We start from the raw sequence: 18,795 nt of genomic DNA, 5'->3' as shown, positions 1-18,795 counted from the left end.
AAATATTATGGAGTAGGTTTTAAGGAAGGTATGAAAGCAGGGGAGAAAGGTGACGTTTTAGGGAAGACAAAATGGAGGAGGGAGTGCACAATGTTACAGCCAGGTGAGGAGGGGGTCTCAAGCTCTCCTGTCGCCCTTCCTCTTATTTGACCGCAACAAGCTTTATTTCTCTTTTAAACAGTGGTTGTGCTTACCACCTCTGAGCGTTTTACCTTTTCCTTTAAAGTGATTGTGAAAGAACCAATCGGACAGGTTTTTTTGAGTTTAAACAAGAAAGAGGCAAGTTTATTATACTTAACAATCTAACCCCAATTTTAAAATAATTAAAAATACGCAACCCATTCACACGAGAATCTCACACATACAAATAGATTAGAGGGAAAAATAGATTTGGTGGCTGGATTAAAGTAGAATAAATGGAACTTAAGTACACAGTCTGTGAAATGGGTGATCGGTAGTCATCAGCTGAAGCTGTATTCTTGAAGTCCTCGCTGGTCAAAGTGCACTTTGTGGTTGGCCTGCTTTGTTCAGGCAGAATTGTTTGAAGGCAGAATTGTAGTTGGCTCTTTTTCCCTGGTCGTTGGCTTTCCCCAGAGATGGACAGACGGTCACATGGCTGCTTCAGATTTTCTGGAACCTTCTAAAGGTTGCCAATTTACACTTGGTGGGGGTTTGCTCTTTCAAAGTCAATATGTTAGGATTGCCTTGACTGCTGTGCTAATGAAGACATTTTAGGTAATTCAATCACTTAGACTTCTGGGTCCATGTTGTTCAAAATTCTGGCTATATGAACATGAAAAGCTGTTTCAGATGCAAAGTGCGGTGGCTATCCTGGATGCTAGTTTTTTTTTTAAAGTTACTGCAGGATTTTTTCCCATTAAATGCCTAATGCAAGTTTCCAACCGATGAAATTAATATTTCTCATTTGGCCTATGGGGTTTTCTTGACACCTCTGTGCCACACGGAATGAAATGTGACGATCGGAACATTTCATTAAAAGGGGGTGGAAAAGAAAAAAAAGAAAACACATTCATTCTCACTCACTCACCAAATTCACTAATTAGTCTTACACTTCTGCAGCTGGCTTTGTCAACAACAAGATTTAATTTTATTTATTTGGAGTTTATCTGGGATGGTTATGTGTTGGGTTAGACCCAGGACAGTGCATCAGCGATTACATTGCTTTTCCCTGCAATGTGGGTAATTTTTAAATGGTAGGGTTGTAAGCGCAGGCTCCATCAAAATACCCTGGCATTTTGATTTTTGAATTTCTCCACAAAAGTTAGAGGATTATGACCAGTATAAACCATCATCTCCCTATATCCATTTTGCACATAGATGTTAAAGTGCTGGAGAGATAGCAATGTTCCCAGCGTCTTTTTCCATAATGCAATATCTCGTTTGGTGTCAGTTTAATTTTTTGGAGAAGTACCCTACTGGTCTCTCAATGCCTGCCTCAGTCTTGGAGCAGGACAGCACCTACTCCTCAGTCACTAGCATCAACTGTCAATTTAAAGGGTTTAGTAAAGTCAGGAACTGCCAGAACTGGTTCGTTTGTTGGCTTTTCACCTCTCAAAAGCATTTGACACCTCTCTGACCACACTACCTTGGCCCTTTTTTGCAGTAACTCTGTCAGTGGGGTGACTACAGTGCTGAAGTTTGGAACAAACTTGTGTTAACACCCGCACATCCCCAGAAAACACTATTTCCCTTTTTGTTGTGGGGACAGGAAAATCCATCTGTGCTTGTTCTTTTGCTGCCCTGGGAAGCACTCACCCCTGACCTACAACATGCCTGAGCTTCAGCAAATTCGCTTTTTGCAAGTTTTACTATTAGGTTAGCTGACTATAACTGTTGGAAGAGGGCATCTAATTGAACTAAGTGGTCCCCCCAGGTCTCACTGTATACCAGTAAATCATCTAGGTATACTGCACAGTTGGGTTGGCCAGCCACTACCTGGTTCATCTGCCTTTGGAAGTTGTCTAGGGCATTTGTTAAACCAAAGGGCATCACTCAGAACTGTAATAGGCTGTCTGGGGTGACAAAAGCTGATTTCTCTGGCTCAGGGTGTTACGGGAACCTGGCAATATCCTTTTAGCAAGTCTATTTTTGTTATGTAGGTGGCATTTACTACTCTATCACTACAGTCTTCCTGGTGGGAAATTGGGTAGGAATCAGCTCTGGTCACTACATTAACCTTTCTGTAATCAATGCAGAGCCTTGTAGAGCCATCGGGCTTTGGGGATCTAGCACAATTGGGGAACTCCAGCTGCTCTAGCTGGGCTCAGTCAGGTTCTTTTCTAGCATGTACTGTATTCCCTCCCAAACCTGGGTCAGTTTCTTGGGACCCATGTGATAGGGGTTCTGTTTTATGGGAGGGGTCTCTCCTACCTCCACATCATGTAGGGTCAAGGTTCTCCACCCTGGTGTGTCCTTGCAGACTTCTGTAAATGCTGCGAGCAGCCGTGCTAGGGCTTCTTTGTTCCACCTTTAAATAGGAGATGGTGGTGTCTAGATTAGTCAATGCTTTGGTGTTGACTAACCGGGCAAGAGGGGGTTCAATTTAGGAATCCCCCAGGCCTTCCTCCAGCTCGTCCTCATTGTCCTGTTCATCCCCTTCCTTCCTGTCTGACAGACCTGTGCTCGTCTGTCCCCGGCCCAGCTATGATGTTGTTTTAACATGTTAATGTGGCACAGCCTTTATTTTTTCTTTCAGTCAGGGGTGTCAAATAATTTACGAGGATGTTGCCTGGCCTGGAAAAATACAAGCTCCGAGGAAAGATTGGTTAGGCTGGGGTTGTTCTCTTTGTAACAGAGAAGGCTGAGAGGAGATCTGATTGAAATGTACAAAATTTTGAGGGGCCTGGATAAAGTGGAGGTGAAGGGTCTATTTACCTTAGCAGAGAGGTCAGTGACTAGGGGGCATAGATTTAAAATGATTGGTATAAAAATTAGAGGGGAGATGAGGAAATGCTTTTTCAGACAGAGGGTGGTGAGGGTCTGGAACTCACTGCCTGAAAGGGTAGTTGAGGCAGAAACCCTCAACTCATTCAAAAGGAGTCTGGATATGCACCTCAAGTGCCGTAATCTGCAGGGCTACGGCCTGAATGCTGGAAGGTGGGATTAGAATGGGTGGAACCTTTTTTGGTTGGTACAGACACCATGGGTCAAGTGGCCTCCTTCTGTGCCATAAACTTTGTATGATTCTAATTCTTTTTGCCACTCGGTATGGGCCAGTGAACCGGGCTTTCAGGGGTTCATCCTGAATTGGGAGCAATACTAATACATGGTCTCCAGGCCGAAATATTCTGGCCTTGGCATGTTTATCTGCCTGCCTTTTCATAGCTGCCTGGGAGGTCTTAAGGTGCTCCTGAGTCACTGCGCAGGCTCTTGTGAGCTGCTCCTAGAACATGAAAATGTAGTCTAACATGGAAGACTCATCCCTGTACCCCAAAAACCGCTCCTTGATTAGTTTAAAAGGACCTCACTTCGTGTCCAGAAACTAATTAAAGAGACTAAAGCCGGTGGAATCATTGTGAGTCCCTAGTGCCAAACAGGCGAAATCCCAGCCCTTTGTCCCAGTCATGGGAGTAGTCATAGCAGTATGCCCTGATCATTGTCTTTAGGGTCTGGTCATACAGTTCTAAAGCCCTTTGTGACTGTGGGTGATAGGCTGAGGACTTGAGTTGGGTTATGCCCAGATTGCCCATGACTTTTTGAAAAATCCCAGACATGAAATTAGTGCCCTAATCTGCCTGGGAAATGGCCTCTAGGAACTGGGTAGCTACATCTATAATGCTGAGAAGGTACTGGTAGCCCCCCTTTTTTTCAACAGGGGTCCCACACAGTCCATCAGCACTCTGCTGAAGGGTTCCCCAAAAGCTGGTATGAGAATTAAGGGTGCAGGTTTTATTGCAGGTTGGGGCTTCCCCACAACCTAGCACATGTGGCAAGTTTTACAGAACATCTTTGTGGAGTTTTGGCCAGTCAAAATGCTGTCTTCTGCAGAGTTGGGTTTTTCATACACCAACATATCCAGCCCTTGGAAGCTCGTGGCACCTTTTTGCGATATCTCAGTGGCACTACTATCTGGTGAACCACTGTCCACTCTTCGTCTGCAGGTCTGTGAGGAGGTCTCCAGCTCATCAGCACCTCATTCTTTACATAGTAGTACTCTGGGACTCCCTCTGCTTGAGTTTCAGTTTGGGCAGTCTGTGCAAATTTATCAAAAACTGGGTTGGCTTGCTGAGCCTCAACTAGGGAAGATCTATCTAACCCATCCTTCGGCTCCTCTAACTTCCCAAAGATGATGTCAGATAACAAGGCTATAGGGTCATATGTCTGCAGTGCCAGTTCAGCCTCCTCTTATGGAGCTTGTTTGGCCATAGACCGAGTCACCACTCAGTCAGGGAAAATGCCAGGAAGCTTCTCTAGCAACTGTTCCATCTCCCTGACCTTTCTGTTTCTTGAAAACTACTGGGGAAGCTACCACCTTCATCCCTGCCAGATCAATACCCAGGAGCAGGTCGACCTCGTTCACAGACAAACGAGGGACAATTTCCACTGTTACCGATCCTAAAACTAGGTCACACTCCAAGTGCATCTGATAAAAAGGTATGGGCATATAATGCCCTCCAGTACCATTCATTCTAGCATTCACTGCACTCTCTGGGCAAAAAAGTCCTGCCTTTTCCCAGCAGAAGGGATTGGGTGACCCATGTATCCTTGAGTATGACTATGGGATTGCTTGCCCCACTTGAGGGGTATGGGGGTCACTTTTCCTTGGGACACAAAATCCTGGTAATTTTCAGGGATTTTAAGTTTCCCCACACTCACAGCAATATGTTTATTGGGTCCAACTGTTGCAGTTGAGGCTACAGTCTGATCTGCTGCGCTTTCCATCAGGACCCCATCTCCTGCACTGGTCTGGTGTGTCCTGATTTAAGCCTACAGGTTTTCCCCGTAATTTCCAGCAGTCAGCTCGGAGGTGACCTGCCTTGTTACAGTGGAAACACACAGGTCTTTGGGTCTTATTCCTGCTCTTAGCATGGCCTTTTTTGGCTTTCCGTCCTCACCCAGGGCTGCTCGGGCTCCTATCACCCTCCCACCTTCTATGGTTTTCGGGTTTTGGGGGTGACTAGGGAAGAGCTTCTCTTGGGGTAAGGACTTGTGTACAAGGGTGAATCCAACAGCCAGGATTGCAACTTGCCTGGCTCTTGGAAACTTTTGTTCCTCTACGTGGGTTTTAATGGAAAGGGGAAGTGAGTTTTTATATTCCTCGAGAAGTATCACCGCTCTGAGGTTTTCACATGTGGGCTGTAACTTAAGTGCCCTTATCCACTGATCAAAAGCAAGCTGCTTAACTCTTTCAAACTCGAGGCAAGTTTGATCAGGCTGCTGCCGGAGGGTTCAGAATTTATGGCGGTACGCTTCCGGTACTAGCTCATATGCCCCCAGGAAAGCATTTTTAGTCATCTCATAATCTGATGAACTTTCATCTGGCACCAGCCAATAAACCTCATGGGCTTTTCCTGTTAGCTTGCTTTGCAACAACAGCGTCCAGCTCTCGGCCAGCCTTTCAGCTGTCTTGCAAGCTTTTCGAAAGTGACACAAAATGCTTCCACAGCCCCCTCATTGAACTTTGGAATCAACAGAGAGAACTTTAAGAGATCAGCACACGTCCCTGAGCTGGGGCTGGCTCCCTCGCTAGCCATGCTTTTATTGGGGGTATTGGGTCGCGTGCGCCCCCCACCCCCAAGTTAGTTCTAGTCGCCTTATTTCCCTTTGGACAGGTCTTTCTTCCCTTCCTCAACACTCTCTCTGCTGTCTCTCCCACTGTAATTCTAATCAGAGTCTCCTCCGTTCTAATTGTATTTTTGCTAACATTACTGTCTGTTTCTGACCCCAACCCTGTCTCTGAATCTTCAGGTTCAAGTGAACAATGGTTGGCCCCAAGTCTTAGGATTTCAGATTTCTTAGGTTTTGCACAGAAGGTAATTCCTAACTGCCCAGCTATATTCCTCAACTCTTCAATAGGTAGGACATTTAACCTATCCCAAGTTACTTCACACTGGCTTAGGAAGGTAGACATGTTAGTACCTAAGCAGCCAAAACCACAAGAAAACCTGTATTGAAGTTTTTAAAAATTTTGAAAAAGGATCAATTTGGTTTCCCAATTCTAATTTCTTGTTTGTCATTGGGTTACGATCCCAGACTGTAGCCCCCAAATTGCTGTTACGCCCAAGTGAGGGGAGGGTCTCAGGCTCCCCTCTCGCCCTTCCATTTATTTGACCTCAACAGGGTTTATTCCTTATTTAAACAGTGGTTGTGCTTACCACCTGAGTGTTTTACCTTTTTCTTTTAATGTGATTATAAAAGTACCCGACAGGTTTTTTTGAGTTTAAACAAGAAAGAGGCAAGTTTATTATACTTACAAATCTAACCCCAATTTAAAAATAATTAAAAATATGCACCCCATTCACGCACACATTCACAGGAGAATCTCACACACACACACACACACACACACACACACACAAATAGATTACAGAGGGAAAAATAGATTTGGTGGTTGGATTGAAGTCCAGAATAAATGGAATTTAAGTACACAGTCTGTGAAGTGGGTGATCAGTAGTCCTCAGCTGAAGCTATATTCTTGTAGTCCTCGCTGGTCAAAGTTCACTTTCTGGTTGGCCTGCTTTGTTCAGAGTTTTCTTGAAGGCAGAATTGTAGTTAGCTATTTTCCCCTGGTCGCTGGCTGTAGCGGTCTGTAGGCAGGAATTCCTCAGGGTAGTGTCCTAGGCCCAACCATCTTCAGCTGCTTCATCAATGGAGGGTCCACAGTCACAGATGGTTTTCAAACTTGATGTTTTCTGGGGAGAAAGAGAGCGAGAAAGGGAAGCCCACAGCTTTCTCTGCTGCTGCAGTCTCAGTTTCTGCTGGTCTTCTTTGTCCAAAGCAAACAAAACCAGATTCCCTCACCACCCCCCCCCCCCCCCCCCCTCCTAAGATGGAGAGACAGTCACATGGCTGCTTTAAGTTTTCTAGAACCTTCTAATGAAATTTAAGTTTAGGAATTGGTTCCACTTGCCCCAGGATGCCAATTTACACTTGGAGGGAGTTTGCTCTTTCAAAGTCAATACGTTAGGATTGCCTTGACTACTGTGCTAATGAAGTCTTTTTAGGTAATTTAATCACTTAGAGAAAGCCATTGTTCTGGGTCCATGCTGATCAAAACTTTAGTTCTGGGTGGATCTTTTAAATTTGAAAAGGTGTTTTAGATGCAAATTGCGGTGGCATCTTGGCTGCTAATTTTTTTTTTTAAGAAGTTACTGTAGACTTTTAATGGAAAAAATCCCAATGTAAGTTTCCAACTGATGAAATTAATATTTCTCATTTGGGGTTTTGTCTGACTCTGGCTTCTTGTCAAGAAACAGAAAGTTCTAATGGGGTTGTAGGGGTGGAGGAGGTTACATCAATGGGGAGAGGTGAGGCCACAAAGTGATTGTAACATTAGGATTAGAACTTTAAATTGGTGAGGTTGGGGGACTGGCAGCAACACGGATCAGTAAGGGCAGGTCAGGATGTGGGCAGTGCAGTTTTACAGGAACCAAAGATTATGGAGGGTGGAGAATGGGACGGCAGTCCAAAGTACACTGGAATAATCGAATCTCGAGGTGATAAAGGCATGGATGAAGATCCCAGAAGCAAATGAGCTGAGGCAGGGGCAAAGATTGATGATGTTATTGAGCTGGAAGTATCTGGTCTTGTTGATGAGGGCAAAAGTTCAACTCAGGGTTTGAATGGGATGTTGAGGTAGCAAACAGTTTTCATCAACCTGAGACAGTGGCTGGGAAAGGGTACGAAATTGGGAAGGGCACTGATTTTGCACTTCCAGAAATGGGGGCAGGAGCAGGCCATATGGCCTCTTGGGATTGCTCTGTAATTCAAGAAGATCAAAGTAGATCTTCTAAATCAACTCCACTTTCTTGCACTATAAAGACAATAGCTTCCGTTCCCACAATGATAAACTGTGGAAAATCGTGGTTCATCCAAGACGAGGTTCAGACAAGCAGTTTGACAACATAAAGACAGTATAGGGTTTGAGAGGTGGTGGGGAGGGAGAGCTGGGAGTCAAGCAGCCTACAAGTGGAAATTTGTCTGTGAACAAGGGGCATCATCTAGATGAGGTCATGGCTAGATCCTAAGGGAACTCCATAGGCAACGGTGCAAGTGCAGGAAGAGAAGTTAATGCTCGAGATGCTCTGGTTACAGTTGGAGGGATAAGGGGGGAACTGAAGGCAGGTCCCATGGAACTGGACAACAAAGGAGAAGCTCGGAGGAGGAAGGCGTTGTCAACCTAGTCAAACACTACAGGGAGATCGAGGAAGACGAGAAGGGATAAATTGGACCATGAGCATAGTTAGACGACGCCATTTTGGTGCTGGAGCTGGGGAGGACACGAACACAGACTGGTTGGGTTGAACGGCCCGTTTCTGTGTTCCAATTTCTATATAATTCTATGAAGGTCCATTTTCATAAAAATAAAATTGAAATTCTTGCGTATCACAACATTGGACAACAGCACCGTTCCCCACAGGCAGCTCCTGACCTCAATTGAGACAGCGAGCTGTGTTCACATGCTTCCTAGAGGGAGAACCTTCCCACACCTTTCATGTAACACTCAGCAGCCAATTACAGACACCATGGAGATAGCGAGAATATCCAATAGTATTCTTTACTAAATGGACCCTCAACCTTTCTCATCAATATTGTACCTTGAAGACGTCAGTGTGGTTATCCATTAGGAATATGACCAGTTCCTCAGACTGTGCTTTGGATAGAGACTTGCTTTGTACAATAGCTTTGGTAAATGTTCTCCTTATTACAGTTCTGTTGGTATTCTATATTAAAAAAAAAGCACCAAAAAAAAAATCAGAGGGATAAACCAGGAGCGAGAAGAGTCTGGACAAGCACTAGTACAGCCACATCTAGAGCACTGTGTACAATTCTGATCGTCATATAATAGCACGGAAAATGAGACACTGGCAGCAGTACATCACTGGAAGAACGATAAGACTTGCAATGCTACAGTGCCAACCCCAGGACATCCAAAGCACTTTATAGCCAATGGAATACCTTTGAAATGTAGCCACTGTTGCACTGTAGGAACTTCAGTGGGCAATTTGTGCATAGCAAACTCCCACAAACAGCAATCCACTAATGGACAGGTCACCTGTTTGAAATTTTTATTGTTAGGGATAAATAAATATTGGCCAGGACACTGGGGAGAACTCTGCTTTTCTTCGAATAATGCCACAGGATCTTTTATGTTACTGAGCTTAAGGTACCCGAGCCATGAGGAGAGGTTGAAAAACTGAGGATTATTCACCTTCGGCAAGATCAAGGAATATTCAAAATTTTCAAGGGAATAAATTAAACACAAATAATATGTTACAGAATGCCATAAATGAAGATTCAATCTTACAACTGCAGGGGTGTAGAGATAGTTTAGCTTTAGCTACTCAATGCAGAGGGTGGTGGATTCACAGAATGAGCTGCCCAGGGAGCCAGATGGTGCAGAGAAATGCAAGGAAGATTACAGGGGTATCTGAGGGAGTATTTGGGAGGTATTACCTTTTGGGATTGACAAGATGGACCACAGACACTTTTCTTGTCCTGAACTTTGGATTTTCAAACACTCTTATTGAACTATCTTTAATATCTGCAACAAGAATCTGCTAGTGACGAGGTGAATGGAAAACTAAGAATAAAGCAGGAGCATCTGGACTATTTAATAGGTGGTACTTGGCGGTGGGGGGGGGGGGTTGTTTACTACTACATCTCACGTTCAGATGTCAATATTCATATTGAAAATATACCCACACAGTTTAATATAGGAAATCCGCTGGCACACAAGTCAGCAGGAAGATGAAATGTTGAACGCCTTTCCCTCCCACCACCAGCCCCTGTCGCCCACCATAAACTAACATTACCAGATTCCTTAAGCAATGTTACAGCAAGCATATTCACCCAGTAATTATCAACGATCATGCTACATTTGAACAAGAATTCTATGTGGTTAGCACATGCTATATTGTTTGAAAGCCTAATACACAGGGAAATTTTGACCTCAGTTACATTTTGCAATTCTGTGAACAGAGACGTCATGTTGGACCCCCTTAGTCTGACAGGGAATTAAGGGTCTGGGCTACATTCTTCAGCGCCTTTACATAAAATGCCTGTTTCTTGGACTACCTCCACTGAGCAATTTTAAAGGATCGAACACTAACAAAAGGCGACTGATAAACACCAGCATCTAGAATTGTGTCAATGCATACACTTTTCTCACAAATTAGATCTTCTCATGTACAATAGTGGAAGTGAAACAACTTTAGGAATGCACAGCCTGTCTCAAAGATGCAAGATCATAGTAAAACTCACCTTCGGCACCTGCTTATTCTGCCATTTCCACACCTGCCCCCTGGAATTTCCTGACTTGCCACCTCCCTGCTTTGCTCCACCACCACGTGACATCCTCTCATTTCCCCTTTCTCCATGCTCAGCCTTCACTGTATCCCTTTCTTACTTAGGAATATAGGAATTGCTAGATGGAAAGAGACCAAGGTTCATCTAGTTCACCATCTACCATCCGGAATTATCACATGATACAATGATAATGGAGTTATTTACTAATCACAGCAATCAATCTCTATCAACGAGTCTACAACAAACCCAGACATGAGGTGAGGAAAACCCCCAGTGGTGGAGAGCAAATGAATTATAGGTCAAAATTCACCTGTTCCTCCCAAGCATGTAATACCCACCCTACACCATGTCTCCAATTATGCACATTATCAAAGTATTCTCAGATGTACTGCACCTGAAGAATGCTATATAAAAGCAACTGGTTATGAATTATGCAGTGCTAATGGCACAAGGCCCTTCAGTTTTCAGTCATCTATTGGTCACAAATCATTAGTTTTATATCCCACATCTTCCTGCCATTAGTTCACTCTAGCAGTTGCTGATGAATAAATCATAATCAAAATTAGGATGCATGATCCACAAAACTGCAGCACTGTGTTAGATATTTAAAACAGCAATTAGCTTGAGTAATCACGATGCAGGCTGTTTGGGGTTTTAAAACTGAAAAGGAGTCCATAGATTTTTTTTTTAAATCAAGGGTCACCGAGAGGTTTGGATTGTAAACAGTTACTGGAAGGCATCGGTCTTCAAATAATTACCCAGCGGGGGTTGTTTTTGATTTGGGAAAGATATTTACAAAGAAGTGACAATCAAGATTTAGAGGGGTCAGGAGGCTTTGGTTTTGCTTTGGACAGTGAGTTGGGACATGGACAATGGTTTGAAAGGACAGCTGGTGAAAACTTGCCAAGGAAGCAACACACAGCTCAGTCTCTTCCAGCTCTTGGAAAAGCCTACCAGTCTTCCACCTCGAGAAGCAAGTGTAAGAAACTGCCTGAAACTAAAGGCCTGCTTGGGTCTGCAAAAAAAAACCCGACCCGAGCCCAACCAGGCCAGAGTCCTGCCATTTTTTCCCGCGCCCAACCCGACCTGACCATCAGTTAACTTGCCTTCCGTTTTTCACCATCTTGCTGATCTGCACAAGCTTAAAATAACTGTAACAAAACCACCTTTCTAGTCCAAAAATGAAATTAACATTGGAGCCACTTACCTGTGATTGAACATGTCCAACCCAGCCTGACCTGAACCTGAATGCCAGGCCCGGAAGTGCAACCCGACCCAACCCGAACCCGACACATTTCGTCAGGTCCCGTCGAGTTCAGGTCGGTTAGCGGGCCTTTACCTGAAAGCCGTTACTGCATTTTGCCTGGAAAGCATGCTCAAACTGATCTTCAAATTCACCTGACAAGAACTGTTCTAGGAAGATCCCAGTAACAGCCATCTTTGTGTGTTTGGGACACCAAATCAGAAAAGGATTTCTGACATCTGTTCATATCTTCTTTTCTTCAAGAATTAGCAAGTATTTTTGGCCAACCTATTTTTTTTTGTACCAGAGCTCTAAAGAGTAAATCTCTATTTTTTCTAGTTAACCAGGGTGGGTGTGTGTGGGGCGCTAAGGTAAAAAGGGAACTTTTATATGTCGATCTGTGTGTTCATGCTTCACTTCATTACTGGTTAAGACTTGTTTTAAAATAAACTTTATAATTTTGTTGTTTTATTCTGGGATAAAAATAGAGTCTATGATTGACCGTATCAGTAAGTGGGAAAAAATTTAAATATATGTTGTGACCCCTGTAGAAGTAGAACTAGAATAAAGGGTGCACTCCTCCCACCTCAGTGGTTACAGTATACTTGTGTGTGCGCGTGTATACATAAAAATAACAGTTTGGGAGCTTAATGCAACTCTGTTCTTTGTAACCAGAGATTTGAGCACATAATCCAGGCTAACACTCCAAGTGCAGTGTTGACAGACTGCTGTGCAATCAAAGGTGTTATCTTTCGGGTGAGACATAAAACCAAGGCCTCATCTGTTCTCTCAGGTGGATGTCAAAGATCCCCCAGGTGCTATTTCAAATGAAGAGCAGGGAAGTTTTCCCAGTGTCCTGGTCAATATTTATCCCTCAACCAACATCATTAAAAACAGATTAACCTGTTATTTATTTCACTGTTGGTTGTGGGATTTTGCTGTGTACAAATTGGCTCCTGCATTTCCTGAAATACAACATTAAAATCTCTCATTGGCTGTAAAGTGCTTTGGAATGCCCCGGAATTGTGAAAGGTGCTATATAAAATGCAAGTTCTTTGTTTTTCTCAGCTCAAGTTTTAGAAACTGATTTCTGAGATTTGCCACTTTAAGCTGATTTCAGAGAATGAAACGAAATAAAGACAAAGCAGTTTTCAGATGCTGACATTTTTGTTTGTTATCTGCACATTTGCTCACCTTACACACTACTTTTCCCGATTCCTTCGAGTTATCTGATAATAAAATGGGTGATCAAAATATTGGTTTTTCTCCAAGTATTTCAGCTTTTGCGAAGCTATTTTCAAACATATTTTTCTCATGTTTGCTGCTCTGAATCACACAAATAGTTTTAAAATGCCAAACAACCTGTTTCTGTAGTTTGCAGGCACCAGGGGCAGCTGCAACTGCCATGAAGGACAGCAATCTGTGCAGTTCCTCTCTCCAGTTCGGCTCCAACAGCCGAATGCAAAGCTGTGCAGCTTCCAGAGCTTGTCCAGTCTTTCCACTTTCTGTCATTTTGTGAAAAAAAAATTAATTATATAGCAGATCTCGAGATGATTTTTTTCCAAGATGGGAATGTTATGTCAATGCATTATTCCAGTACCACTAAGAGTTGACTGTGCTGTTAGGAACACACAGTCTAAATGTTGATGTCAGTTGCTATATTAGAACAGTGACAACACTTTAAAAGTGCTTCATTAGCTGTAAGGTGCTTTGGGATGTCCCAAGGTCATGCAATATCTCTTTCTTTAATGGAGCAAATTATTTAAATCATTTGATCAATTACTTCCTGCGACCTGCTGGTTCTGGATTGGTAACTTCCTAAAAACAAAAATTGTGCTATCAGATTGTTTAACTCCTTTTTGATTCCTCACTGTTCATTGAGGGTTACTAGGTGAATCAAACTGCTTTTGATTCATTCACATTTCGTGCGGAGTTGAGGCCACGATCAGATCAGCCATAATCTTATTGAATAGCGGAGCAAGCTCAAGGGGCTGAATGGCCTCCTCCTATTTCTTATGTTCAATGAATGTTTGTTTGGTGATTAATCATGTAAGAGCTTACTTCAGCCAATCACTTAACTTCTGCCTGGAAAGGTGCGTTACTCTGAAGTGTAACTCGGTCAAGTGTAACACCTCAGAAAGGCAAGATTCAACACTCCCAAATGTACAAAATACCAGATCATCCAGGCAATTTCTCACAATGAATCAGAGGATCCCATCCTACGGTGGTAGGAGACTGCCTGTCGAGCACAGTGATTTCCAGCTTCCCTATAAAATTCATCCGCCCAGCCAACGTGCGTTCTGACCGGCCTACTTTTCCATTTGTCTGCTTCCCAGCCAGAAGGGAGGGGGAACAGCAGAGAGGGGAACTTGCATAAAAACTATTTCATTTCTAACTTTTCCCATTTCTGATGAAAGGCCAATCGATCTGAAACATTAACTCTCTTACTCTCTCCACAGATGCTGCCTGACCTGCTGAGTATTTCCAGCATTCTCTGTTTTTATTTCATATTTCGAGCATCTGCAGTATTTTGCTTTTGTACCAATTCAATTGTTTGAGAACCACTAGTTTTGGTAGTAAGCCAGGAAATTATAGGCCAATAATTCTTACTTCAGCTGTTGGTAAAGTACTGGAGTCTCTAATATCAGATGACATCATCAAGCAGTTAAATGGTCACAAGTTAAATCACAGCTGGTCAACAAAAACTTCCAGAAGGCAGCTTGTGCAGCTCCCTCATTCCAGTGAGCCTCAGCCTCATATCGGACCCCAACCCACTCGACCAGGTTTCCTATCCTCCTGCAATCTCTCCCTGTTTAACTGCTGCCAGAGCCCAGTGTCAGGCTCCAGACTGCAAATCCACCAAGTGTTTCCAGACTACAGCACTCCCAGACTTTATTCCCAGATAGTCCCAGGTCCAGCCCTCCCTCCACATTCTCCACAGGCCTGCTGCCTGTTCGCTTCCCTAGCTCAAACCCCACCCCTTTGCTCCCCACAGTGCCTTGCATCGTAGGATGGTGTCCTGTCCTAAACCTCATCCACCACCTTTTCACTCAATCGCCAATGTTGCAGCACCGCTGACACCTCTCCCCATCTTGGTTTCCTCCCATCTTCCTACAAAGGCAAAGGACGATATTAAATACATCAATAAGGAAAGATTTGAGAAAGCCACAAAGACATTGGAGAGGGACACATACAAACGGTAAGACAAAAAGGAGGAGAGTCTAACAAAGAATAAAACAGAAATAATGGGGGTGGGGGTAAGGGAAGTTGCACAGTGATAGAGATACAATTGGAAAAATGTACAAAAAGGCAGAGAGAGTGAAAGAGTTATTGGGAGAGAGAGATAATTTATTTTTTTGCCTGTGACCAGTTACAGACAATCATTTATATTATATGCATATTGTGCATCAGACATATAACTTTCTCATCATTTTAAATGAGCAAATCCTCTGACTCGCTGTGAAAATCTATACGTTATTAGTGAAGATTTATCATACACAGGAATGAAAATCAGGTTAGTCTACAATTTAGGACCAAATACATTTGCTTTACTTACACAGCTCTGTAAAACAAATCCCTTACCTAGAAGTTCAGTTATCCCTGCGTGTATGTCGAGATACCTGTCACAGAGAAGCGGCTCCCTGTTCTGACTGTAGTGCCTCACTATAGTTTCAAACAGCACTCTTTTGTGCGTCTCTGCAGCCTCTCTGTCGCTCATGATCTGAGATAACCGTTCACTTGAATGCACAATCACCTCATCAGGGAAATATTCCAGGCAATCAACAGCAACTGAGATCCATTCATCGGTACTGTAGACACAAATAAAAACACAACATGAAGACTGAGGAAGTATACACTTTGAACTTACAAAGACACCACATATTCCTATGCGAAAAATTTCAGGATTGGCCCTTTTCCGTCAAATTTCATCAGCTCTGTTCATAGAATAAAACAGCCTTAACCACCCCAGATTCTCCAGTCTCTTCCCATAACTGCAATCCCTCATCCCTGAAACCATTCTCATGAGTTGAAATGCTCTGATACCCTGCACCCAAATAGGTGGAAATAGCTTATCTGACTTATAGCACTAAAAACCCCTGGGCAAATCGGTCCGGAGTCTATATTTCTTAGATGTCCTATTTGAATTTTGTGTGCTTGACGTTTGGAAAGAATGCTCGAGTACAACTGCCTCCTCAGATACTGAAGCAGTCCATGCCCTCATGCCAGACCAGTGCTGATAAGTGGTAAGTAACATAGGCATGACAAGTGCCTGGCAATGACCATCTCCAAAAAGAGAGAACCTAACCATTACATCTTGATGATTAACACCATTAGTATTGCCGAATCCCCCACCATCAACTTCCTGGGGGTTACCATTGACCAGAAATTTAACTGGACCAGCCATAAGAACACAAGAAATAGGAGCAGAAGTAGACCATATGGCCCATCGAGCCTGCTCCGCCATTCAGTACCATCATGGCTGATCTTGGGCTTCAATTCTACTTTCCTGCCTGCTCCCCATATCCCTCGATTCCTTGTCTATCCCAGCCTTAAATGTATTCAATCATGGAGAATCTACTACCGTCTGGGATAGAGAATTCCAAAGATTCACAACCCTGTGAAGAAATTGCTCCTCATCCTAGGCCTAAATGATCAACCCCTTATCTCGAGACTATGCCCCCATGTTTTAGATTCGCCAGCCAGCAGAAACAAGCTGGTAGTGTCTACACTGTCAAGCCCCTTCAGAATCTTGTATGGTTCAATGAGATCACCTCTCATTCTTCTAAACTCCAGAGACAGGCCCAATTTACACAGCCTCCCATCAGAGGACAACCCTCTCATCCCAGGGACCAATCCAGTGAACTTTTGCTGTATTGCCTTCCAATGCAAATATAGCCTTCCTTAAAATGGAGACCAAAACTACACAGTTTCCAGGTGTGGTCTCACCAAAGGCCTGTATAATTTTTAGCAAGACTTCTTCATTCATGTACTCCAATCACCTTGCAATATCGGCTAACATGCAATTTGCCTTAATTGCTTGCTGTACCTGCATGCTAACTTTGTATTCCTTGTACGAGCACAGCTGAGTCTCTCTGAACATCAACACTTACCAGTTTCACGCCTTTTAATATTCTGCTCCTCAATTCTTACTGCAAAAGTGAATAACCTCACACTTCCCCACATTATACTCCATCTGCCACCTTGTTGCCCACTCACATAACCTGTCTATATCTCTTTGCAGACTCTGTGTCTTCCTTGCAGCTTGCATTTCCACCTACCTTTATATCAGCAAACTTGATACATTACTCTGTTCATCTAAGTCATTAATATAGATTGTAAATAGCTGAGCCCCCGGCACCGATCCTTGTGGCACTCCATTCGTCACAGTCTGCCAAATTGAAAATGCCCCATTTATGCCTACTTTTTACTTTCTGTGCGTTAAACAATCCTCTATCCATGATAACATATTACCCCCAACTCCATGAGCCCTTATCTTACCTATAACCTATTGTGTGGCACCTTAGAAAATGCTTTTTGGAAATCCAGGTATACTACAACTACTGGTTCCCCTTTAACATATTAGCTGCATCCTCAAAAAACTCTTAACTTTGTAAGCAGGATTTTTCTTTCATAAAACCATGTTGACTTTGTCTGATCATACTAAGATTTTCTAAGTGCATTGCTTAGACTTCCTTAATAATAGATCCCAGCACTTTCTGGACCGATGTCAGGCTAACTGGCCTGTAGTTCCCGGTTTTCTCTCTCCCTCCTTTCTTTAATAACAGTGTTACATTTGCTAACTTCCAATCTGCTGGGACTGTTCCAGAATCCAGGGAATTCCAGAAAATCATAGCCAGCGCATCTCCTGTAGCTGTCTGCAGCTATCTTTTTTAGAACCCTAGGATGTGGGCCATCAGGCCCTGGGGATTTGTCGGATTTTAGTACCTTAAGTTTCCCCAATACTTGTTCTTGGCTGATGTCAATTACCTTAATTTCCTCACTCTTTTTAGCCCCTAGGTTACCCTCTATTTCTGGTATGCAGCTTGTGTCTATTGTGAAGACAGACACAAAATATTTGTTCAATGTCTCTGCCATTTCCTCATTGCACAAAATTTCTCTGCCTCTGCTTCAAAGAGACCAACATTTACTTTAGCTACTCTCTTTTTATAAACTTTTTAAAAGCTCTTAAAATCAGTTTTCATATTCCTAGCTAATTTATTCTCATTCTACTTTTTCCCTTTGTTAACTTTTGATGGCCCTTTGTTGGTTTCAAAAACACTCCCAATCCACAAACTTGCTACTGTTCTTTGCAACATAATAAGCCTCTTCTTTTCATCTGATATGACCCCCTAACTTTGAGTAAGCACAGATGGGTCTTTCTTGCTGAGTTTCTATTTTTCAACAGAATGTATTTTTGATGAACATTTTGAATTATTTCTTTAAATGCCCCCACTATTTAATGCCATAGCTTTTAGTCTATTTACCCAATCAATCTCAGCCAGCTCTCGCCTCATTCCTATGTAATTGGCTTTGTCTCAGTTTAACATTCTTGTTTGTCACTTTCAACTTCACATGGAATTCAATTGTATTATGATCACTATTTCCCAGCAGATCCTTTACTATGAGATTATTAATTAACCCTGCCGCATTACACAACACTAGATCTAAAATAGCTTCATCCTTAGTTGGTTCCACATGATGTTGCTTCAGGAAACTGTCACGGCCATATAAATACTGTGGCTATAAGACCAGATGAGAGACTTGAATTCTGTTGTGAATAACTCCTGACTCCCCAAAGCCTGCCCATCACCTACAAAGCACAAGTCAGGATGTGATGGAAGACTCCCCATTTGCCTGGATGGGCGCAGCTCCAACAACATTCAAGCGTCTCAACACCACCGAGGACAAAGCAGCTCAATTAATCGGCACCCCATCCACCACCTTAAACATTCACTCCTTTCACTACCAATGTAGTGTGGCAGCAGTGTGCACTATCTGCAAGATTCACTGCAGCAACTCACCAAGGCTCCTTCGACAGCACCTTCCAAACCTGCAACCTCTAC

General features: G+C 43.1%; 1 protein-coding gene across 3 annotated transcripts in view; it reads right to left on the bottom strand.

The window, feature by feature from the left end:
- The window catches only part of depdc4 (DEP domain containing 4), a 53,644-nt gene that overhangs the window by 7,250 nt on the left and 27,599 nt on the right, over positions 1-18,795 (bottom strand). For 2 of the 3 annotated variants that reach the window (XM_068050128.1, XM_068050130.1), the window contains 3 exons: positions 15,314-15,540; positions 13,094-13,236; positions 8,778-8,903 (listed from right to left, as the gene is read on the bottom strand). In XM_068050128.1, the coding sequence (XP_067906229.1) occupies positions 8,778-8,903; positions 13,094-13,236; positions 15,314-15,540 (496 nt within the window). Of the gene's footprint in view, positions 1-6,532; positions 6,873-8,777; positions 8,904-13,093; positions 13,237-15,313; positions 15,541-18,795 lie in introns of those variants that run through there. The other variant, XM_068050129.1, reaches the window with a different exon arrangement.

This window comes from Heterodontus francisci, chromosome 18, assembly GCF_036365525.1.
Source record: "Heterodontus francisci isolate sHetFra1 chromosome 18, sHetFra1.hap1, whole genome shotgun sequence".
Taxonomy (NCBI): Eukaryota; Metazoa; Chordata; class Chondrichthyes; order Heterodontiformes; family Heterodontidae; genus Heterodontus; species Heterodontus francisci.
This window is presented reverse-complemented; position numbering and strand designations above follow the sequence as displayed.